The 22,692-nt window shown below is 42.3% G+C and overlaps 2 protein-coding genes, 2 long non-coding RNA genes and 1 pseudogene across 21 annotated transcripts; 3 read left to right on the plus strand and 2 right to left on the minus strand.

Moving 5' to 3' along the window:
- The first annotated feature begins 900 nt into the window (after window positions 1-900).
- Window positions 901-2,711, plus strand: LOC139831157 (uncharacterized). The gene is made up of 3 exons (XR_011745926.1): window positions 901-1,140; window positions 1,256-1,459; window positions 1,602-2,711. It is a non-coding gene; the product is annotated as an uncharacterized lncRNA (long non-coding RNA).
- Window positions 2,712-3,438: 727 nt separating this feature from the next.
- LOC127341697 (uncharacterized) lies at window positions 3,439-7,980 on the plus strand. 13 transcript variants are annotated; one of them, XR_007875775.2, is made up of 7 exons: window positions 3,439-3,513; window positions 3,825-3,926; window positions 4,044-4,111; window positions 5,084-5,135; window positions 6,363-6,441; window positions 6,788-7,495; window positions 7,585-7,924. It is a non-coding gene; the product is annotated as an uncharacterized lncRNA (long non-coding RNA). The 13 variants fall into 13 exon arrangements; XR_011751379.1 differs by having other exon boundaries at window positions 6,363-7,495; XR_011751381.1 differs by lacking the exon at window positions 5,084-5,135.
- Window positions 7,981-8,356: 376 nt separating this feature from the next.
- On the plus strand, window positions 8,357-11,863 carry LOC127293347 (amino acid transporter AVT1I-like; annotated as a pseudogene).
- Window positions 11,864-12,608: 745 nt separating this feature from the next.
- On the minus strand, window positions 12,609-13,390 carry LOC139835965 (uncharacterized). The gene is made up of 2 exons (XM_071825911.1): window positions 12,961-13,390; window positions 12,609-12,865 (listed from the first exon to the last, which is right to left on the minus strand). The coding sequence occupies exons 1-2, from the start codon at window positions 13,345-13,347 to the stop codon at window positions 12,791-12,793; spliced, it is 462 nt and encodes a 153-aa protein (XP_071682012.1). The 5' UTR covers window positions 13,348-13,390; the 3' UTR covers window positions 12,609-12,790.
- Window positions 13,391-19,451: 6,061 nt separating this feature from the next.
- On the minus strand, window positions 19,452-22,248 carry LOC127341715 (uncharacterized). 6 transcript variants are annotated; one of them, XR_007875797.2, is made up of 3 exons: window positions 21,568-22,247; window positions 21,281-21,472; window positions 19,452-19,771 (listed from the first exon to the last, which is right to left on the minus strand). XR_007875797.2 is itself a non-coding variant. In XM_051367670.2 (2 exons), exons 1-2 carry the CDS (start codon window positions 22,195-22,197, stop codon window positions 19,726-19,728), a joined length of 666 nt encoding a protein of 221 aa, XP_051223630.1. In that variant the 5' UTR covers window positions 22,198-22,248; the 3' UTR covers window positions 19,452-19,725. The 6 variants fall into 6 exon arrangements, 5 of the variants coding, with proteins under 5 accessions (XP_051223630.1, XP_051223628.1, XP_051223608.1 ...); XM_051367670.2 differs by lacking the exon at window positions 21,281-21,472 and having other exon boundaries at window positions 21,578-22,248; XM_051367668.2 differs by lacking the exon at window positions 21,281-21,472 and having other exon boundaries at window positions 21,568-22,248.
- Between the last annotated feature and the right edge of the window lie 444 nt (window positions 22,249-22,692).

Genomic DNA, 22,692 nt, shown 5'->3' on the forward strand with positions numbered 1-22,692 from the left:
CCCGTATCCACCCCTCCTCTCCTTGCGCGTGCGGCGGCCGCCGGCTCCATTCCCGCAGCCAGCCCCTCTGCCTCCACACGTCCCTCTCCGGAACCGCCGGCGTGAGCGTCGGGCGGCGCGGCCGACCTCCGGCAGGGGCCGACGGTGCGGCCAAGGGGCGGCGCGACCGGTTCCCGTAGGGATGGCGGCGCGGGCGACCTCCACAGGCCATTGAGTGTCGGGGAGCAGGGCCGCCGGTGAGGCCACGCGCGGCCAGTGCGCCCGGCGACTGTGGTCGCGGCCGGGGCCAGAGCAGCTCGACGACGGTGGCTGCGCCCGTGGCCAGCAGCGAGGCGCCCTCGCGCCATATGGTCCCGGCAGCATCCGGCGACGATGGGATGGCCCCGCTCCCTCGCTCCCCAGGTGAGGTTGTCGCCGACGAGGGGGAATCGCATGAGCCGCCGCCTCGAGCCGCCATCAGCCCAGCTCGTGCCCTCTTCCCCATTAGCCGGCCGTACGGGCATCCGCATGTGTCGCTGCTGCTCCGCCTCTTCATCCTCTGCATTTAAAGGTGGAGCACGTGAACACGACAGGGTAATTTGCCTCTCCTCATCCTGATCTCCCTCTTCTCCCTCTCTCCATTTAATCCCCATAGTTTCTTATCTTTGTTTTTGCCTAGAAGGTGGTTGACAAAAATCCTGGAGAGAACATTATTTACTGATTCTCTTGATTTGATCCATGGTCAGCTAGGTATTGCAGCGCCCGGGGACAAAGTGTCGATGATGGCGACCTAGCGACTCTGCATTGTCCGAGGTATACAAGTTACGGTAGATGTCTCAACATCTTCCACTGCACTGGTTTCACAAATTTAATCTCAAGTGCAAGATGCCTGCGTGTGTCTCGAACCTCAGGCCCGCTAGATCTTGATTCGGTTTGTCCCTTTCTTAGATACCTGAATAGTGTATTGTGTTGTTTTGCACCAAAAATAGGAACCAATTGGTGTACTACTTAATATATTTGAAAGTTTGGCTCGTGAAATATAATTTAGTAGTTAACTTTTCTATGCACAAATGAATCTCTCTACTCTGAAGATGGCTATGGAGATGGGGGGCATATGTTTGTTGTTGTGATGTGCAAGTCCAGCATTAATTTATGATTCTGGTGAGTACCATCTTTTTAATGTTTGGCATCTCTGAATTACATACAACATGTTTCCTAATACTATACAAATTTAGAAAGCAACTGACATATGATGGCTTGTTGGGTATGTTGCCAGAGCTATGATACTGACACGCCCTGAATAGAGGTAATCCACCATGGTGGCAAGGAGTTCGACCGGAGAGAACTTACTAGCCATGCATAACTCCTTTGGCTCATCCTCCGAATTTGTTACCGCCACATAATTTTGCTATGTGGATGCCACATCAACATCTGCGTCCCGAGAGTGGTCATATGACCTAATTCAGTGTTACACATCCCGGTGAGTTCCTGGTCGTCTCCTCCCTTCCCTCATTTATTTTGTTCTTCAATAAGTTGCATTTCAATAGTTACTGATGCAGTGTGGACGTAGCTCTAATCATGCAGTTTCTTTTCTCTACTTGTGTTCTGGTTTGGGTTTGCAGGTGTGCACGCCGGTTATTATTCCCTACATTGTTATCCTGCTCCATGTCCAGGTTACAAAGCTGGTCATTATTCCCTGCATTGCTATCCTGGTGATATTTTTTCTTCAGGAAGAAGTTTAGGTTGGTATCTTGCTGCATTATTCTGTCATGTACCGAATGCAGAATTTAGTCAGAAACAGCCAGTGAAAACATTTTCTGTATTTTGAAATGGATCGGCTGAGTGGCATGATTGAGTAAGCATAAGAAACTTAGCATGGCTCTTGCCATATTGTCCGCTTCAGCTCTATAGATTTGTTTGATGTGCTTCATTTGATATTGGATGGTGGTTCTCTGCCCATGTATCTATTGTACTGCTACCATTTTCTTGCTATTTACCAAGATGGTTGCAGGTACTAGCTATCTACCTTTTTAATGCTATATTGTCTTATCAATTATTGATTTCTTCTGAAATTTACCTACAATCAAATGTTATTTGGCTATATGATATCCTGATGGAGTCCTTTTTGCATGATATTTGTCGGCGCAAGCTGCCATTGCAGAAAGCTCAGCTAGATGGAGCACGTAAAAACTAAGATCGGGATTCGGTAAATCTGGAAGAGTCTCAGTACATGTTCTTATGTGTATCCTATGGATATTCTCTCAAATTTCAATCAGGATCACATGGTAAATCATGTCTACCGTGTGTTTTTATTCAGGATTAATTGTCGGGAGTAAATTATATGCCTACAGACTATTGTTTTTCACTGGTCTGCTCTGTTATTGTCTTGACCCTTGGTTGATTTCTGCTTTTGATCTTGCAGGGTACCAGCTTTCGATGATACATATTCTATATGGATATCATGTCCCTGTTGTTTGCTTAAAATGTACCAATGCACCTGCATGAATTCCAGCAAGCGCACTGCCATGGTTTTTACTCGAGCAATCATCTTCTCCAAGTTTCCTTCTATTATCATGTTAATATTTTTGTGGAAGTTAAGAGGACCAAATGCAATTTGTAAGCATATAGATTTTTCAGCACGTAATCTAAAAAAATTCCTCTAATATTTTTGTTTACAGTTTGATAGTTTACTTCAAGGTTCAGATCTTCCGCTCACAATATTTGCTTCTTTCAGGCAGGGTACATCATGTAATTCCTCATGTCTTCGATAAATTGTCAATATAAGTTTCTTTTCCTTATCTCATTATGCTTTGGAAATAAGAATAAAGAATTATTTTTGTGGTGGTACAATGTCAGTTTTTTGTCATTTGAAAGCTAGCACATATAGCATGGAGCAAAACATTGTTGTGACTTTTGAGATACTGTAGTGCAGTTTGGTGTATTTTTTTATTCATTCCAATACTGGACTACTAATTTGGGGTTGTATTTTTTGTGCGCTAAAATATCAGTGCAGTTCTGTGGGACTTCCATAACTTGAGGTTCATCTATATTTCATCATTACACGCAGTTTACTATGTCATCACTCTTCAGTCATAAGCTGAGAGTTCTCATCTGCACCACGTAACTCACAACTCTTTTGTAGTTCTTTCTACACATGCTGATACATATCTTAATTTATATATCATCTCAACTGTTTCTTAATATTTCACTTAATCCTTTGTTAATAATGGTAGTAACAATGTCCTAAACAATCTCGATAGCAGTTAGTTTCAATGAAAGCATTTGTAAGTAACCCCATATATTATTCAAAAAGGTGTTCAATCCATATTTTCTAAGTTAAATCCTTGCCTTAAATGTGCATATGTTATTGGAAATTATTTCTTTCTATAACAAGGATATGCTATTAAGCTGGTACATTTTCTTTGGAAACTTGTAGGTGGCTGTTTTGATGATATAAAGTTCCTCGCCTCCTTCACCTCTTCCGCCCTTGCAGCCGGAGGATGCCACTCAACATCGGAAAGCGTATGGGCACAAGTGAGCTTGCTACTTCTTCGTTCATGGATCTACATGTTAAATCATTTGTGTCTTTCCTTTCTCTGGTTGGTATTCATGGTCTATGCCTCGAGTTGGGAAAAATCCGTAGAGAATAAAACTGTAAAACTTGCAAGAAACTTCAGATTTCCGAGGAGAAATTTTAACACGCATGGAGAAATTAGAAGGGGTGGGGAATAGAACTGCTTCTGGAGCTTTCCCCCCTCTTTCTATGCTTATGTGGTTTGCTTGATTTGGTGATGCTTACATGCTTTCTAATCCTGCACTGATGTGCTCTCCTTCTTGGCTGGTAGTTCTTCTCATTGGTGAAATACGAAGACATATACAAATGGTCAGTTATCAATACTGGAAAGGGAGGATGATACATGCAGGGCAGGGATTTTGGACAGCTAAATGTAAGTGCGTCTGCCTATATGTAGTATCTATCTTTTCTGCAGTTCAAGTTTTTTTTCTGACATTTTCAGCGTAAGCAGACTGCTAACACAATTTATTGATACACAAAATTCGTGAAGGTTAACAGACCTGCAGAAATTGCTAATTAGTGGAGTGTTGGCAGGGCAGAGGTTTGGGGGAGCTAACTGTAAGCATTGTTCAGGAATTCGTTAACTGGTAACGGCTCGCTCGGCCACTGAATAGCGATTAATCGGCCAATTCGCCAGTTAATCGGCCGATTAATCGGGTAATCAACATTTATCGGCTACTCAGCGAGCCACTGAGTAGCGATTAACTGGCCATTTAATCGGTGATTCGGCCGAATTCTTGAACAATGACTGTAAGTGCAGCTGCCTATGCAATATCTATTTTTTTCATGTGTACAGTTTTCTTATATTTTGAGTGGAAGCAAACTGCTAAAATAATTAGTTGATGGTATGAATTCGTGAAACCTTTCCCTTCATAGTGAGTGTTGGTTGTTGCTTATATAGTATATACTCTCATGTATGGCTAGCTTTAATTCAAAATAATGTTGATCAATGATTTTTAAGTGTCTCTTAGAAATGTCCCTGGTAACACACACTATAGTTTTCTGAGTAGATAGAACCCTACATGTTCTTTATCCGTTCCTGGACACAATCAATCACTATTTCATAAGAAATCACACCTGCTTTTGGACACAATCAATGCAGTTTGTTCTAATCCATATGAACTTATAAACCTAAACATTACTTCTCAAATCATAGGCTCACCAAAACTACAAGTAGATGAGTGAAGTCTGTGGTAGACTGGTAGTCGACACGGAGAGAATTGAGATAAGGGCTACAGGTAACCACAGAGGTGACTATGCACCTCTAATGCTCTGTTTTCGGTTTTCTGTCACATTTAACCTTTGTAATTCCTGTGGCAAGTGAGGAAAAAGAAGTCCTATAGCTTGTGTCCGGCATTCAACAGAGGTAATACACTAATACCTCAAGTAGCAGTAATGCATGATGTTGTTCATGTTTTCAAGGTTGATGTGTCGTCATCTGCTCAATCCATTAGGCGGTACCGTATAGACATAAACTGAAGTATTTTGTTTCATGTGCATCTGTACTCGATGATGGCGCGGTGTTTGCAGATAATTATTGGTGTGCTCTTCCCTCTACATATGTGTGTAATTACTTATCGAGGTATTGGTTTATTGGTGTGCTCTTATTAGATTGTGTTGTGTGTATGCCAATTTTATTAGATGACATTTCGATAGCTGGTCTCTGAATAATCTTCATGTTATATAGTAGCAAACTCCAAAAAATAGGGTTGCCTCTCTGTGTTGATCATTGTGGTTTCACCAAGTATGCTTTTTTACCTCTGTGTATATTGGTATTTTTCCTAGGTGTTTGAGTTGCAGTAAAATGGTTTTCCTAGGTGTTTGAGTTGCAGTAAAATGCTGCCGAGATTTGTGAGCTAACTATGGGAGCTCGGCTTTCCAATGTATCTCGCCACATCCCCATCAAAGTTTCAGTATGTTTGACTCTAGGTGTGTGTAGAAGATAATTAATTTATTAGGTGTGTGTACATTGCATGATGATGTCTAATGGTATTATTCCTATCATGTGGAAAAGTATAATTATACCCTGGAATTTTGATGAAATAGAATTTTTTAGCATTGAAGGTATCACCTAGTGTTTATACATGTCTTGAAAATTTCATCAGAATGGCCAGTTATAAATAATTAAGTAGAAAATATTCTGAAGAATTTATAAGACAACTTGATGTGTGTGTAATAAAATCCATATCTTATTTTGAGAAATACTTAAATATATATGTGTTGGGTTCTTGCTATCTCATTTAAATTGTTAATTTTATGGAAATGATAGTACGCCTCCATCTTTTGTCCTAATTATCAAAAACAAATAGACTACTTGGTCACGGATGAGTTCTGAGTTTTTGTAAGAATAATTTTGCTTTTCATGCTTAATAGCTTCTTAGGCTTGAGTCCACCAGATCGATTTATTCTTGGTATTTCACATTGTTTGCAGTTCGTTTCTCTAACTCACTATGCACATATAAATTAAGTGATAAGACGTGGCCATTTGGTTCATTTGGCTGTTATAGTGTACTGCTTGATATTTATTTTTAAGTTATGCCTTTCCTCTATAGTCATTATAAAAGATTTGTATATTTTAGTTTCTGCATTGATACTACATAAGTATATACTGACGAGCAATACATGCATGTTCACATTGGTGCTACAATATAAGCATACCGACGAGCAATACATGCCTCCAAAAGAAGCATCAGGACACAATTGTATATTTTAGTTAGTATTACTTTTGTCTTGCTCTGAATCGCATGGTCTTCAGCCAAGTTATCAGGTTTTCACAAGCATAGGTAGTAATATTTACAATTAAATGCAGGTAATAATTATCATTTGGCACCAGTTGTTGGTCTCACTGCTGGTACCGCTTAGGCTATTGGCTTCACGAATTTCATCAGGTAATTTGTGTTAATATTTTTTGAACCATCTAGGAAATTCAGGACACAAAAGTTACCGAGTTAACACTGTTGCAACATATAGTTTGTGAAGAAGGCTACCATATTTCTGGCATGGATATGGTCCCACATTGTACCAGCAGTCTAAAGTTTCATCTCTCTTTTGTTTTCTCGGTTACATAATATTTCCTCCACAATATATATATTGGTTTGAACATGGTAATTGTTCCCATATGGCTTAATCATTTAGATTGCTTACCACTTAGCTGGAGAGGTTGAGCTTTTTTGCTACTATTCATGTTTCTCTCATCCTTAGAAGAGTTGGTATTACATATTTTCATACTTTCAGAATTTGGCTTCTAACTGAAGTGGAAATTATATGTGAGCGTTCCATCGAAAGGATCAGGTATGTTGCTCACTACCTTAGTAATGAAGTAGTACCATCTTAAAACCGAAAATACAAGTATTTGTATGTGCGTTAAATGGGAATTTCCTTGCAAGAGATGCTTACAAAGGAATCTGGGGGTGATTGGTATACTAACACAAGAAGCATAGAACATTGGCTTGAAAATGTGGTATGTTTTCTCTTATTTTGTTATCTGGTTGTCACAAGTTGAATGCCATCACTGGGGATTTACTTTTTAATAATATATTTTGTGCATGCATTTTTCTTGGTTTGGGCGATGGAGGTGCACACAGAAGTTGCTAAGATCAAGAATGATGATCTACTACTGAGTGCTCATAAAAGACCAAAATAATTTCATGACGTCCTGAGTAAATGAATGGGAAGGTGTAACACTTAAATTTGTCATGGCTTACCACTTCCAGGTGGAGCTTCTCTCATGTCTCCTCGTGCCCGGCGGTTTTTTTCTTCTCTAGCGGTACCTACCGGTGGGGCCGCTCTTCTTCCTCTTTTGATTGGGTTTTTTCTGCAGCCACCGCCCCACCAGTGCTCCGGTAATTCGCCCAACAGAGCATCTGCCTACAACACAAGTCAGTAAGTTAGCTGGCATTCCATGAGTGTATGTGTTGCTGATGTCTGTTGATCGTCCGCGAGGTCAGCCCCCTTGGCCTCCTCTGACCCATGTTGCCGTCGTGGACTTCAAGATGTTACTGCCAGTTGTGACAAGCTTTGTTGAACTGCAGGTATAGAGAGCTACAAGAAGATAGTGAGGGCCCAACTTCTCCTTTGATATTATCATGCTGCATTACTTCTAACAGACAATTTGTATTTCTTTTAGGTTGTTCTGAACATGTATTTTAGCATAGAATCTGATTTAGTGGGAATTGATGGTAGGTATGTTCTGTTTCTTAACAGAAGCTTACAAGTTCAGATTCTGATCATTGGAGTATTTTCTTGAAGTTATTAAGAAAAGGATGCAATTCAATAAACGGAATGGATCATGTGTCGTTCCTACTGATCCCGTAAAAGTGTACCATATATTATGGAGAACTGTATTTTAATTGCAACTAAACAGTACTATATTTGCAGGTGCTTATTTCACTTGAACCAAACAATTATGTACATACCGTAGGCTTAGAACAATATTAATATTAGCCTAATGAGTACCTATTTCGACTCTATGTTACAATATTTGTTTCACAATTCGTAATTTATTGTGGTTCGCAACAATTTGTGAAACCTGAAAAAAAAGCATTTCCTCACCTATACGTGAGCCTTACGGGATCGTGCGCCAAGGCGCACCACAAATCTAGTTAAATTGAAACCGGTCTGGTCGTACGTCGTATGTCGTCCGCTCAAAAAGAAAAAACCCCGCTATATGCACGCGCACGTCCAAAGAAAAGGTCAATCGCTACTCCGCCCAAATCGAGCCGCGTCGACTTCCTCATCCTTTTTTCGATAAAGGATGCTTTATTACTTTGAAAAGCAATTACATCCAGCCTCTGCATAACCAGGATGCACGTAGCCGTTTTAAAGGATTCAAGTGAGATGTCTGGTAAAGCAACACTAGGCGAAATACATATCGAAGCGATAAATTATAAGACGCCTAAGGAGTGGGTGGAGCTTCAATCCGTAGACTATGCTGCCACCCATGTAGGAAAAAAGTATCCCTCGCCGTAGCCTTCAACCGTGTACAGACCTCCGTAAATAGGTCTCGATTCTCCACTCGCTGAAGAGGTAACCACAAACGGAGAATACCTGTACATCTGTAGATAACCTGCAAAAGGGAGCAATTTTTTTCGTTAAAAATCTTGTCATTTCTACATAGCCAAAGCGTCCAAATAACTGCTAGCGCCCCCACCCTAAGAAGCAACTTGAACCTTGAATCGACACCATGAAGCCAATTGCCAAAGACATTGGCCACACTAGTCGGAGGATACAGGGTAGACGCTACTTGGATGACTGACCATATAGATCTCGCAAATTGGCACTGGAAGAAAAGGTGTTTAATAGTTTCGTCCTGTTGACAGAAAACACACCGTGTACTTCCATGCCAATTTCGCTTAACAAGATTGTCTTTGGTGAGAATAACACTTCGACGAATGTACCATCTAAAGATTTTAATTTTTAATGGTATCTTCATCTTCCAAATCTTCTTATTATTATCAACTGGTATATCAGAATGAAGGATCGCATTGTAGAGTGATTTTACCGAGAAAGTGCCATCTACAGTAAGATTCCACCTAAATTCATCCGGTTCGGGTGACAGTTGTATCTCTCCTAACCGGTCAATCAGGGAATTCCATGCCGACAACCTTTGCCCTAATAACACTCATCTGAAAGTCACATTTGGAGGTGAGGTAGCCATTATCGTGGCAATAGTATCACTTTTACGACGAACAATACTATACAAAGCAGGATACTGTTCACTTAAGGGAGCATTGTCTAACCAAATGTCCTCCCAGAACCGTATCTTTGCTCCATTCTTAATCGAAAAAGTACCATAGCGGAAAAAGACATTCTTTGCCGCCATAAGGCCAGCCCAGAAATGTGAATCCCCTGGTTTTCAGACCACTTGGGATAACGTCTTCGAGCCCATATACTTCCTCATAAGAATAGTTTGCTAAATCCCTTCCTCAGTAAGATGCTTAAATAGCCATTTACCTAGTAGGGCTGAATTCTTGACTTCAAGGTCATGAACTCCAAGCCCTCCTTGATCTTTGGGACTACAAACTATACTCCATTTAACCAGTCGATATTTATTTTCTCGCTGTTCCCTTGCCAAAAGAATCTGGATCGATAATAATCGAGTTTATGCAGAATTTCTTTTGGTATTAGGAAGAATGATAACATATACAGTACCAAATTTATCAGTACTGAATTAATGAGTACCAATCTTTCTCCCAGGGACAACAATTTACCTTTTCAACTACTAAGACGTTTTTATAATCTTTCTTCCACTATTTTCCATTCAGCAATTGTGAGTCTTCGATAATGAATCGGAATACCCAAATAGCGAATAGGAAACTGGCCTTGCCCGCAACCAAACAACTCTGCATATTGAGTCGTTTCGTTTTGGGCATCACCGAAGCAAAAAAATTCACTTTTATGGAAATTGAATTTTAATCCTGATAACTGCTCAAAAGCCGCTAAAATTAATTTCAGATTACGAGCTTTTTCGAGATCATGATACATAAATAGAATTGTATCATCGGCATATTGAAGGATAGATAAACCACCATCGACCAGATGTGGAATCACTCCTTCAATCTGACCTTCAGACTTGGCCCGCTCTATCAGGATAGCCAGCATATCCGCAACAATGTTAAACAACATTGGTGACAACGGATCCCCCTGGCGTAGCCCTTTACGTCGACTTCCTCATCCTGTAAGGGGATGACTTGCAAAAGCTGTTTCCGGCGGCGAGCTTCAGCGTCGGAGGAAAGCAGGCGTTCGTGCTGGCCACCACCACGTGGTTCAACAGCCTCAACGTGCTCCCGTACATCGCTGACGGAGGAGCCCTGCCGTCTGTCGTCCTCTTCGCCGCCGTCCTGTGGGTCAGGCTGTTGGACGGTGTTCTCAGCGACGGCGCTCATGTCCCAGATGTTCGGCTCCGGCAACAATTTCTTCATCCTCTATGAGTCCATCTACCTTGGAAGGTCGGTCAGACATGAAATGACTCTCTGACATCTGAACACTGTCAATGTTCGTCAAAATGTTGTGTCTACATTGCAGCACGCAGGAGTGAGGTCAGTCAGTCATTTGGTATCTGATTTTATTTATGGTGGATGTTGCAGCGTGCTGAGCCGGCGCTGATGATCATGGGGCTCTACCTCTTCTGTGCGCAAGAGAGAAGAATAAGCTACTGCGGCCGCCCTCCGGCGAGCCAGCACCGGTGCAGCAAGTAGCTGGTCACCGAGAACGTAGCAGAACAGCACGAGAGTGACTAGGCTGGTGCACTAGGCCGGCATGCCAGTGGCCAGAGCCATGAGCTTGTACTCATTTTACTTCAGTGGACATGCCTTGTTTCCCTTGATATACACGGGGATGGAAGACAGAAAAAGGTTCACCATGGTAGGTGCTATTTTTGAAGATGATTATGCTCATGCTCTGATAGACTATTATTTGCAAAGTGAATATATGAAATTTTAATATCTGCTTTTCTGCTCATTTTTTACACTGCTAAAAATATGTCAAGAGAATGCCATATACCTGCTCTCTTTTGCCTTGTTTCGAGCGAAATTTCTACAAAACAACATGAGTTTGTTACTACCTTTGATCATATTGTTAGTTAATAAATCTTTGCACTCACAGCCTCCGGTATCTTCATGTCTATCTATAAAAATGGCTGAACGCCTATCTTTTAAATTAAATATAGAGTTTTGTTTGAAACTTAGATATGGAAAAGTCATGCACCATGGACCAAAAAGGTGCAAAATTTTGAGTTATTAGCAACACACTCTGTCGAGCCATATAAGAATGGTAAGATTAAGGTATGACAAATGCCATAGCTTCCCATAATGGGTCCTTTGCCAATTGCCACTACAAGTAAGCACTGTCCGTTTGCTCCACTGTAAGCAAACTCAGCTTCGGATTCATGGGCGTCATTGGGTACCTGATGTCTCTCAAGTCCTAGGTCACCCTCAACCTCCCGTCGGTGAGTGTGGGTGCCAAGGTGGCCACATACACGACGTTGGTGAACCCGCATACCAACTACACGCTGGTGCTGGCGCCCATCGCTGAGGGTGTGCTCGGCGTCAGCAAGAGCGCATCGTTCTGGGGTTCTGGTCAGTATAAGGCTGGTCATGTCGCGATGGCCGTGCTTTTCTTAGCTGACGTCGTGGCCCTAACCGGCACGCTATTCAGCTTCTGATATCATGCTTGTAATACCTCAGGGTCTGATCCAAGATCGGGGGCGACACCGGTATGGGATTGGAGACGGCAGCTTGCCTGGTCATTGTGACAGTTGGCACAATTATATACCTCCCATTAGAAGCGTCTTTTAAAATGCAATGGCTATAAGCATATTTTATTTTTTTATTAGTATGTGGCTATATTTTCTACATTTGTGAATATTTAATTGTAATTTATATTTACATAAAAGACATACGTGATAAAAGAACGTAAACTACCGTGGCAACGCACGGGCACTCCAATAGTAGTATCTATTGTATCTAGGATGACAAAGATTAGGGGTCAAAATCATGCCAAAATTATCGGGATTAACTAACACTATATAACATAACTTTTTTTTTTCAAATTATTCATGCACCGGCTTGTCCAATGGCAGATGGACCTACATTATCTTGGAGCGTGTGGAGTTTTTTCACGATCGGCCAGGAATGTTGAAGAGATGCGTCTTCATATAGGCATTGGAGCGATTTCGGTGGTGGTGGTAAAAGCTTTTTCAGTTTTTGGTGCCCTCTTCTTTGAGCCTTTGCGGTATGTTCCGTTGCCGATGGCCAGCGGTGCTCTTTGGAACACCCTGGCCAGATCAGGTGGCAGACTGAGTCTATGGCACAACCAGGCATGGTGCTCTATGGATCTAGGCGGGGCGGCTTGGCGTTGTTCTTCTATTTTTTTTTAAGACCTTCCATCATGCTATGATCCAAATTGATTTTTTAATTAAATGGTATTGTTCAACTTATGTTCATCTTAGACCACAAAATGCTATTCCACATCGTATTGAAAGCGTAGATTTAGAAGCTGTTTAGCACAATGAAAGTGCAGATCACAAACCAGCAAGCGAGATCTACTTGCCAGCTAATAGTACTAGAAACATGCATATATAGTATCATTCGTAGTACAAGCACGAAGAAAGGACATAACAACCTGATTATTGAAGCTAGCTAGCAACATAGGCCAAGCTACGTACACGTCCATACGATTCAAGGCTATCTCAAGCACACTATCTGAGGGATTCAAATCATCAGCCGTTGTTCAACGAAGTTAAGTCTTCTTGCCAAGGAAAACATCAGTTAGGACAGTTTTGGACTGTAGCGAGGTCTTGAGAATCTCCACACCCTGTAAATGCATTACGGAACAATTAACAGGTTCACAAAGAATATGGTAGAAAATGCATGTGAATTGAGAGATAGTGGTAGATGATGCATGGTCACCTCCTTGTATCCGAGCTGCACGGTCCTCTCCTGGAGCGTACCTAGGTCCCTCACCGTGGCGGTGTTGAGCAGTGCAATGCTGGTGATGTTTGACATTGGAAATATCTTTAGGTCGTCTGTCACCGTGTAAGTCACCATGCCGCCCAGTACTAACCCTTTCGCTTCTTGGGTCACAGGCTCGGACTTCACATGCTGGGAATCCGCCAACATCTGGCTTCCACATGATGGGCACCGAGCACCTCTCTCTTCCGTCACGTAGTTGGGGCAGCCGTAGTAGCTATAGGCGCCGCATCTGAATAATCTTTTCACGGCTGGTGATGGCTCCGGCAAGCGGAAGAAAGATCTGTTGGACTTTGCCGCAAGGGACAGCACGGTGGGACTTAGCATGGCATCCTTGGCAGCCCCGGGCTGGATAGGCGTCGTCAAGCTTCTCCACTAGTGGAAAACAGCCCTTTTGTCGCGGGCCGTAAGGGCCTTTTGTCGCGGGCGGCCACCCGCGACAACGAAGGCGCGACAAAAGGTCCACCCTTTTGTCGCGGGTCGCTTACCACCCGCGACATATGGTCCACCACGTGGCAGGCGCGGGGTGCCCCAGGGGCACACCCTTTTAAAAGGGTATTTCCGTCTATCACTATCTTTAATCGAGATTAGTAGTTGGCTAATTCAATCGAGAATTGTACACTGCCGATCCAAACCCAGATCATATCTCCATCAGTCCATCTACTATCCTTTGATTCATTCAGTTGCTTGCCAAAGGGAAATCTGCCAGGTACTAGTGCGATCATTCGAAGGCGCAGCCGGCCGCTAGCTGCAGTCACCCCTGCTGCTCCGGCTAGGACATCATCCGGTACAGAGATTAAAAATTATATGAGAGACAAATTCGACAGGAATGTTTCGTCTATCGTTCTTAGACTCATGTTCTTTTTCCACGTACATGTCGCCATTGTCTATTTGGATGGCTAGCATCCTCTCGTCGTTATCTGCCCAACCATGCAATGGCAAACAAACATCGCGTGGCTACTCCGAGTCTCTGATCAGACTGGCGCCAATTTTGTGCGAGGAGACACAGCCATAGGAAAGCATGAACATCATGTTAGAAATAATTTTGTCTCAAAGTTTCCAAGTCGTGTTGTGTCCGGCTAGTCTGACATCATGTGTTGAGTTTAGGTAGTGGCCTAATAGGATATTAGGATTCTGAGTACTAGTGTTAGTCGTAGGTTATTTAGTAGTTTCCTAATACTAGTACTACTAGCTAGCTTGAAGCGAGTCCGGGTCTAAGTCCACGTACGAGTAGGTTTAGATGCTTTTGGGTCGGTTGAACGTGCATATATATGCACAGGTCATGTAACAAAAGATTGTAGAGTGAGCTTTGAGAAATAAAGAAGGATGAACATCGTAGATATTCCATAGAGGCTTCCAACCAGCACATTGGTAGGCCACATGGTTAGTAGGGCACCGTTTTTGGACCTATAGGCAGCACAAGCTCACCTATACCTGGACTTACAATTTTTTTGCACATGCCAAAAATTCCAGTAATTATTTTTTGGCTCGTGGGGTGACAGTCGGTGTCCAGCTCCTTTTCCACTTATAAGGGAGAATATATGAATGAAAATCACCGATTAAGTTTTGGAGAAACAAAAATGTTGGTAATTCAATACCGAAAATTTACCGTCACCAATAATATTGTGATGCTTTGTAGCAAAATATGGATGCAGATATATATCTCTCTCTCTATCTGAAAAAATAAATCTTTCCTGCCGGTCCTTCTACCCAAACCTTAACATTGGTCACCAGATTATTCTTTAAGCTTTCTTGGCCAGAAGATAGAGTGAGAACATGATTCCAATGGAAATACTACCGGCAAGGCCGCAGGCTCTCTAAGATTGTCTAATTGTGTCCCACACATGCACGCAAGCATATATACTCTATCTCCAAAATGGCAGGCACATCGCACATGCATGCATGCATAATTAGGCGAATATACTCGTGGAACACTATACATTGTATTCTCTCTTGGTTAATGAAATTAATCTACACCATCATTATCTCTTTTATCTCGGTTACTGCGATTAATCTAAATTATTATAATCTTGTCCCACCAATTGCAGTTTTGTGGTCTGTTTAAAAATAATAATCTACAAACTTTCATTTTTTTGTATGAAATTTTGTAGATATCAAATATTTGATTGCATTAGTAAGCACTGTGATTTTTTCATAATTTTTCGAAGAAAATAATATTTAAGAAAAATGGGTGGGGACCCGCCAGTCATGGCTTACCTAAACTAAAAGTATGGACTGCCGAGTATACATTTTTTTACTTTTTTAATCTAATTACCGAGTATACATGGAATGACAAATGAGAAAGCAAATGTCAAAAGTCATGGCTACTAAAATATTTAGTTAGACCGAATGTGACAAAACGAGTGTGTATGTGTATATATATATTTTAGACTTTGAGCAGAAGGTATATACCTAATATTGAAAGACATACATACATGCCACACATTATTTAGGCATAGAAAATCAAAAGGGTAGAAAAAGACTCCTGGCTAGTGAGGGCAGCGCAGGTGTCCATGTCCTCCACCACTGATAAAGGAGAATATTAAAAAGAAAATGGCACATTAATTTTTATCTCTCCCTCACTTTCAAACAGAGTAGAATCATATACGCTGGTCTTACTTATTAAGAAGAGATGGTGGTAAAATATCACTTTTCTTACAACACGAGAGGTGCCTAACAGCCATGAATGCATATGTCGCTATAATGTTGTTCCATAAATATGCTCACCTGAATGATGTAAAATGCGCATATCAATGTGTATAACCCACTACATTGAATGACATGATGCCGTTATCACGATAGGTACAAATGGATGGATGATGGTAGATATATTCAATGGCCCAATTGATTTTCAGTTTATGAAATTTCAATATAATAGCAAAATATGAAAATTCTCCATTAATGAAAATACAATGCTAAATACCGAAGAGGATTGCAAATGATAAACGGAGTGACCAACTTCAGATCATAATGATTTCCTCCGAGTATTAGTCATTGAATACGTGCATTTAATTTTACTCACATTATGAGAAATGCACACCTTATGGAGGAACTCTCACTATATTGATCTTCCAATTTTTTTTGCCCATTTCAGAAACGATGCCAATGGGGGAGAAGTTTGGTGGGTTTAAGGGAATTGCTTTTGTTTGGTTCTTAAGCATTTGCCTTTCATGCCTTGCATTGGTTGCTTTGCATGGTTAAATATTTAGAGTATACTCCGCAAGGCTTTAATTGCCAATATATGCAATGAAATTCAAGTTCATTCACACGTGCATATATTATGGGGGAGTTTGTTCTAAATATTCAACTTGGGTTGTTCGCTAGGCAATGCTTGAGCCATATGTTGGTCTCAAGGTTGCAAGATGAAGAAGATCAAGTGCCTGAAGAAACTCTAGGCCAGACAATCCGGCCCCAAGCGCCCCGATCATCCTGCCCCTGAGGCCTGGAATGCGCTAAGGAAAAGAGGAGACGGATGGAATTTCCATCCAGCCCCCGGATACTTATTTCGTTCGGCCGGCACCAGGCGACTTCGCACCGCGCGGAAGTGAGTGGGGGCGGATATTATTTCCATCCGCCCCCCGGATGGAAATAACATCCGGCCCCCAACAGAGGCATGCGCAAGTTTTAGAGCAAACGAGGCGAAGGGAATCTTCATCCAACCCTCGAAGGAATATTCTCTAGAGGGGCCGGAGCATCCGGGCCAACTCGGCCGGATCATCCGCCCCTCGACTCCGCAACGACTTCATCAAGCAAGCACAATCAAGAAAGGAGTTCCATCTTGAAGCGGTCAAGATCATCATCATCAAGATCGAGTGAATGCGCAAGGTTAAGGTTTGTTCTTGATAGGATAGTTGGCCACTCTATCAAGAGGGCTCTCGAATGCATCACTTGGTCGCATCGTTCGGAGAGAGCTCAAACCCTTGCATGCATTGCATTGTGTTTCTTGGTTGTTGTTGATTCTTATCCATGAGATGTTTTAGAGCTTGTGTTCATTCTCATGAAAAGCTCTAGCTCATCGGAAACGGATTCCGGATGCATCACATGTTACGTGTTCAAGTTGGATGATTTATCGGTATGCCTTTTTAGATATGTCTAACCTCTCCTCATTTGTTTTTTGCCTTCCCTTATTAGACTATGATGGTTCCCAGCATGATCTTGTAGAGCTTGTTGCTAGCTTCGAAACGAGCCCAAGATCATCAAAAACGGAGTCCGGATTCTCAAGTTATGGTCGTTTTAGTTTCGGTGTTCTGCCAGTTTTAAGGGGGGCGGTCCGCCCCCGGGGGGGAAGATCATCTGGCCCGGACCAGGGGAGTGCGCAAACGAGACCGGATGGTAATTCCATCCGGTCCCAAATGTCCGGCCCAGACCAGTGGTACGCGCAAACACGCGCAGAAGTCCATTTTAATGGTAGGGGCGGACCATCCGCACCCGAACCCCCCGGACCATCCGGCCCCCCGCGAAAAATCACAATGGTAAGTTTTCCGGAGACCTATTTAAGGGGCCTTCTTCCCCAACGGTTCACCATCTCTTTTGGCAAGTTCTTGAGCACGTTTTTCACCTCCATTCTCGACCCTCTTGAGCTTTGTTCCTCCTCAATCCCTCCATGATTCTTGCATATTTTTGAGGGAAAAGAGAGAGGAGATCTAGATCTACAATTCCACCAACCAAAATCCCCTTCTAGTCAGGGAATCTTTCTAGATCTAGATCTTGAGATTCCTTTGTGGATTTCCTCCCGTGCTCTCTTCCATTGTTGTTTATCTTCAGAGCTTGAAATTTTTTCTCCCCCGTTCTAATCTTGTTGCATCTTTTTGGGAAAAGAAAGAGAAGACCTAGATATACTACTCTACCAATCAAATCCCAGTCTTTGTGAGGGGATCATACTAGATCTAGGTCTTGGTGTGAATTTTGGTGTTCATACTACTTTTTGTTCTTCCTCTCTTATTCACCAAATAGCTTTTTGTAGCTTTGTTGGAATTTGAGAGTGAAGGACTTGGGCATCTTAGTGGTGTTCTTTGCCATTCCGTTGGCCCGATTCTTTTGGACAGGTTTGAGATGACGACGTTAGCAAGGTTACCCTTTCGGCTTGGCCTGGGCAGGGTTATGGACGCCACTGGTTATCTTCAGGACTCTTAGTCCAATCTGTACTCTTGTTCGTACTCGGACGCATTCGACTTTCTATATGAATTGGATCTTTGTAATGTATATTTGTATTCTTGGCTCGTTGGAGTTGTTGTTGTAATATATATGCTCTTTTGTGGGTTCCATCGTGAACTTGGTGTCATGGTTACTACGATGTGTTAATTCTTCTTGCATCACATGTGTGATTCCTCGCGCACGTCGTGTAGGAGGGCTTCCCAGAATCGATATCGTGCGGATTTTGGCGAGATCACTGGAATCCGGAGGGTACCGGTTTTGGGGCGTCACATCTTCGTAATCTAAATCTCCAACAATACCATGATAGATAATTCATCGATTAATCCAATCTTAGCTTTGCTAATAAACCAATCATACTCCCATCATAATCTGATCATTGTAACTCCATGAAGGTGTAGCCTCAAGTATAATACAATTGGTCAAGTATAATACAATTGGTCACTGATACCCAACCCAAAATCAATCTTTTGGAAAACAGTTAAACCATGATGCTAACTAAGTGTGGCCTTTGCCTTGTTATGCATAGATTGTATATAGCTTTACCACAGATGATACCACATGTCAACCAATGCTTAATGAGCACACTTCCAACGGTGTATCGGCTAGGTGTTCACAACGAGACTGTTTGACAACCTATTCCTGACACCACCTATCGTTGGGTCAACTATGTACCTATACAAAGTCAAGGATATATTCTTGATAGGTTATTGTCTAGGGTGAAACTTTACCTTGGGTTGACCGTTGGTCAACCACTTACCAAGGTACATGCTCCATCGGACTAGCTACCTCTGTGACTATCTTTCATAGTGATTTGTGCAATCCCGTTCCTAGATACCTTACTGAGCCAAGCCATACCCATAAAGGCTTGTGGATGTTCGGTAAGAACTAGCATCGGCGGCACTAAGGCTTGGTCCTAAACCAACTCAGGCAAGACTACCAATCCATTACACACAACAATCATTAACCAACCGATTATTTGCGCCCGAATCAGCCAACAAAAAACACCACAACTCATGTCCGCGCTAGTTGATAGAAATTACTAAATCTATTTCTAAATATAAGACATCATATATTTTGGAATGGATGTAGCAATTTACTTTGCAAAACACCGTATTGGCATTCTTTACTTTTTTAAGACCTTCCAACATATTATGATCCTAATTGACTTTTTGATTAAATGGTATTGTTCAACTTATGTTTATGTTAGACCACAAAATGCCATGCCACATCGCATTAAAAGCGCAGATTAATAAGCAGTTGAGCACAATGCAAGTGCAGATCAGAAGACGAGCAAGCAAGATCTACTTGCCAGCTAATAGTACTAGAAACATGCATATATAGTAACGTTAGTAGTACAAGCACGAATCCCTCGAAAAAAATGTAGTACAAGCACGAAGAAAGGACGTAACAACCTGATTATTAAAGCTAGCTAGAAACAAATACCAAGCTATGTACACGTCCATACGATTCAAGCATGCTATCTAAGGGATTCAAATCATCAGCCGTACGTTCTTCAACGAAGTTAAGTCTTCTTGCCAAGGAAAACATCAGTTAGGATGGTTTTGGACTGTAGCGAGGTCTTGAGAATCTCCAAACCCTGTAAATCCATATAAAGAAAATTGTAGAAACTGCATGTGAATTGGGAGACAGTGGTAGATGATGCACGGTCTCACCTCCGGTATCTTCATGTCTATCTATAAAAATGCCGGAACGCCTATCTTTTAAATTAAATATAGAGTCTTGTTTGAAACTTAGGTATGGCAAAGTCATGCACCATGGACCAAAAAGGTGCAAAATTTTGAGTTATTAGCAATACACTCTGTCGAGCCATATAAGAATGGCAAGATTAAGGTACGACAAATGCCATAGCTTGCCATAATGGGTCCTTTGTCACTGCAAGTAGGTACTGTCCGTTTGCTAAACTGTAAGCAAACTCAGCTTCGGATTCATGGGCGTCATTGGGTACCTGATGTCACTCAAGTCCTAGGTCACCCTCAACCTCCCATCGGTGAGTGTGGGTGCCAAGGTGGCCACATACACGACGTTGGCGAGGGTGTGCTCGGCGTCAGCAAGAGCGCGTCATTCTGGGTTCTGGTCAGTACAAGGCTGGTCGTGTCGCGATGGCCGTGCTTTTCTTAGCTGACGTCGTGGGCCTAACCGGCACGCTATTCAGCTTCTGATATCATGCTTGTGCTACCTCAGGGTCTGCTCCAAGATCAGGGGCGACACCGGTATGGGATTGGCGCAATTATATACCTCCCATTAGAAGCGTCTTTTAAAATGCAATGGCTATAAGCATATTTGATTTTTTTATTAGTATGTGGCTATCTTTTCAACATTTGTGAATATTTAATTGTAATTTATATTTACATAAAAGACATACGTGATAAAAGAACGTAAACTACCGTGACAAGGCACGGGCACTCCACTAGTAGTATCTATTGTATCTAGGATGACAAAGATTAGGGGTCAAAATCATGCCAAAATTATCGGGATTAACTAACATTATATAACATAACTTTTTTTTTCAAATTATTCATGCACCGGCTTGTCCAATGGCAGATGGAGTTTTTTCACGATCTTGGAGCGTGTGGAGTTTTTTCACGGTCGGCCAGGAATGTTGAAGAGATGCGTCTTCGTATAGGCATTGGAGCGATTTTGGTGGTGGTGGTAAAAGCTTTTTCAGTTTTAGGTGCCCTCTTCTTTGAGCCTTTGCGGTATGTTCCGTTGCCGATGGCCAGCGGTGCTCTTTGGAACACCCTGGCCAGATCAGGTGGCAGGCTGAGTCTATGGCACAACCAGGCATGGTGCTCTATGGATCTAGGCGGGGCGGCTTGGCATTGTTCTTCTATTTTTTTTAAGACCTTCCATCATGCTATGATCCAACTTGATTTTTTAATTAAATGGTATTGTTCAACTTATGTTCATCTTAGACCACAAAATGCCATTCCACATCGTATTGAAAGCGTAGATTTAGAAGCTGTTTAGCACAATGAAAGTGCAGATCACAAACCAGCAAGCGAGATCTACTTGCCAGCTAATAGTACTAGAAACATGCATATATAGTAACAATAGTAGTACAAGCACGAAGAAAGGACATAACAACCTGATTATTGAAGCTAGCTAGCAACATAGGCCAAGCTACGTACACGTCCATACGATTCAAGGCTAGCTCAAGCACGCTATCTGAGGGATTCAAATCATCAGCCGTTGTTCAACGAAGTTAAGTCTTCTTGCCAAGGAAAACATCAGTTAGGACAGTTTTGGACTGTAGCGAGGTCTTGAGAATCTCCACACCCTGTAAATGCATGACGCAACAGTTGACAGTTCCACAAAGAAAATGGTAGAAAATGCATGTGAATTGAGAGACAGTGGTAGATGATGCATGATCACCTCCTTGTACCCGATCTGCACAGTCCTCTCTTGGAGCGCACCTAGGTCCCTCACCGCGACGGTGTTGAGCAGCGCAATGCTGGAGATGTTTGACATGGGAAATATCTTTAGGTCATCTGTCACCGTGTATGTCACCATGCCACCCTGCACTAACCCTTTCGCTTCTTGGGTCACAGGCTCAGACGGCACATACTGGGAATCCGCCAACATCTGGTTTCCACACATCGGGCACCGAGCACCTCTCTCTTCCGTAACGTAGTTGCGGCAGCTGGAGTAGGTATAGCCGCTGCATCTGAAGAATCTTTTCATGGCCGGGGATGGCTCCGGCAAGCGGAAGAAAGTTCTGTTGGACTTCGCTCCAAGGGACAACACGGTAGGACTTAGCATGGCGTCCTTAGCAGCGCCGGGCTGTACATAGGGATCATCAAGTTTCTCGACGCTGGTGTAGAGGTTGCCGATGCAGCCAACCATGGAATCCTTTCCCAGTAGCTTCACGGCCGTGCCGGATGGCATGGTGAGGAGGGAAAAGAGGAAGTCGACAGCGTCTTTGTGGGCCTCCGCGAACACCACGCGCGGGCGTGGCGGGCTGGAATCGATAAGGAGCTTCATGGTGACGAGGGTCATTGCCATCTTGGAGCTCAACAAACACCTATTTTCTCAGGTTAAGTTGATTACTTGGTGGATGGAATGGTCTAATATATATATGGCGTGGCCAGCACTTGGATGATACAGTGATATGCTACATCCACATCATAACATTTTGTTCTCATATCTTTATATATACTAATTTGAGTCTCCATATGAACAATCATACTAATCCAAATCATCAAGAAATCACTCGATTAGGAAAACTCCACGAAAACAAATCAATTCAAACCCATGTAAAAAATGAGTCCTAGGAGCGAAAAAATAAATCAACTGCTCCAATAGCAGTTTTTTAGAAGACAATAATATTGTTCCTATTGTATTAGATCTTAGTAACTTGAAATATGTACATATTGTATGGCCATGATTATGGTCATTAATGTTGTGAAGACTAAGTTTTTAATATGCAGGTGCCTATACGATAGCATTGGTATTTTCTCACTATATAGATGACTATGATATCTTTGCGTGACACAACCA

The sequence above is a fragment of the Lolium perenne genome, chromosome 1 (assembly GCF_019359855.2).
Source record: "Lolium perenne isolate Kyuss_39 chromosome 1, Kyuss_2.0, whole genome shotgun sequence".
In the NCBI taxonomy this organism is placed as follows: Eukaryota; Viridiplantae; Streptophyta; class Magnoliopsida; order Poales; family Poaceae; genus Lolium; species Lolium perenne.

What these genes read in the sequence shown, in the direction of transcription:
- LOC139835965 (XM_071825911.1), bottom strand. Translation starts at nt 13,347, where the DNA reads ATGCTAAGTCCCACCGTGCTGTCCCTTGCGGCAAAGTCCAACAGATCT. An exon ending in TGCAGCTCGGATACAAGGAG is followed by an intron (nt 12,866 to 12,960) that starts GTGACCATGCAT and finishes ATGCATTTACAG; the next exon opens with GGTGTGGAGATTCTCAAGAC.
- LOC127341715 (XM_051367648.2), bottom strand. Translation starts at nt 22,197, where the DNA reads ATGGCAATGACCCTCGTCACCATGAAGCTCCTTATCGATTCCAGCCCG. An exon ending in TGCAGATCGGGTACAAGGAG is followed by an intron (nt 19,848 to 21,567) that starts GTGATCATGCAT and finishes AAGATACCGGAG; the next exon opens with GTGAGACCGTGCATCATCTA.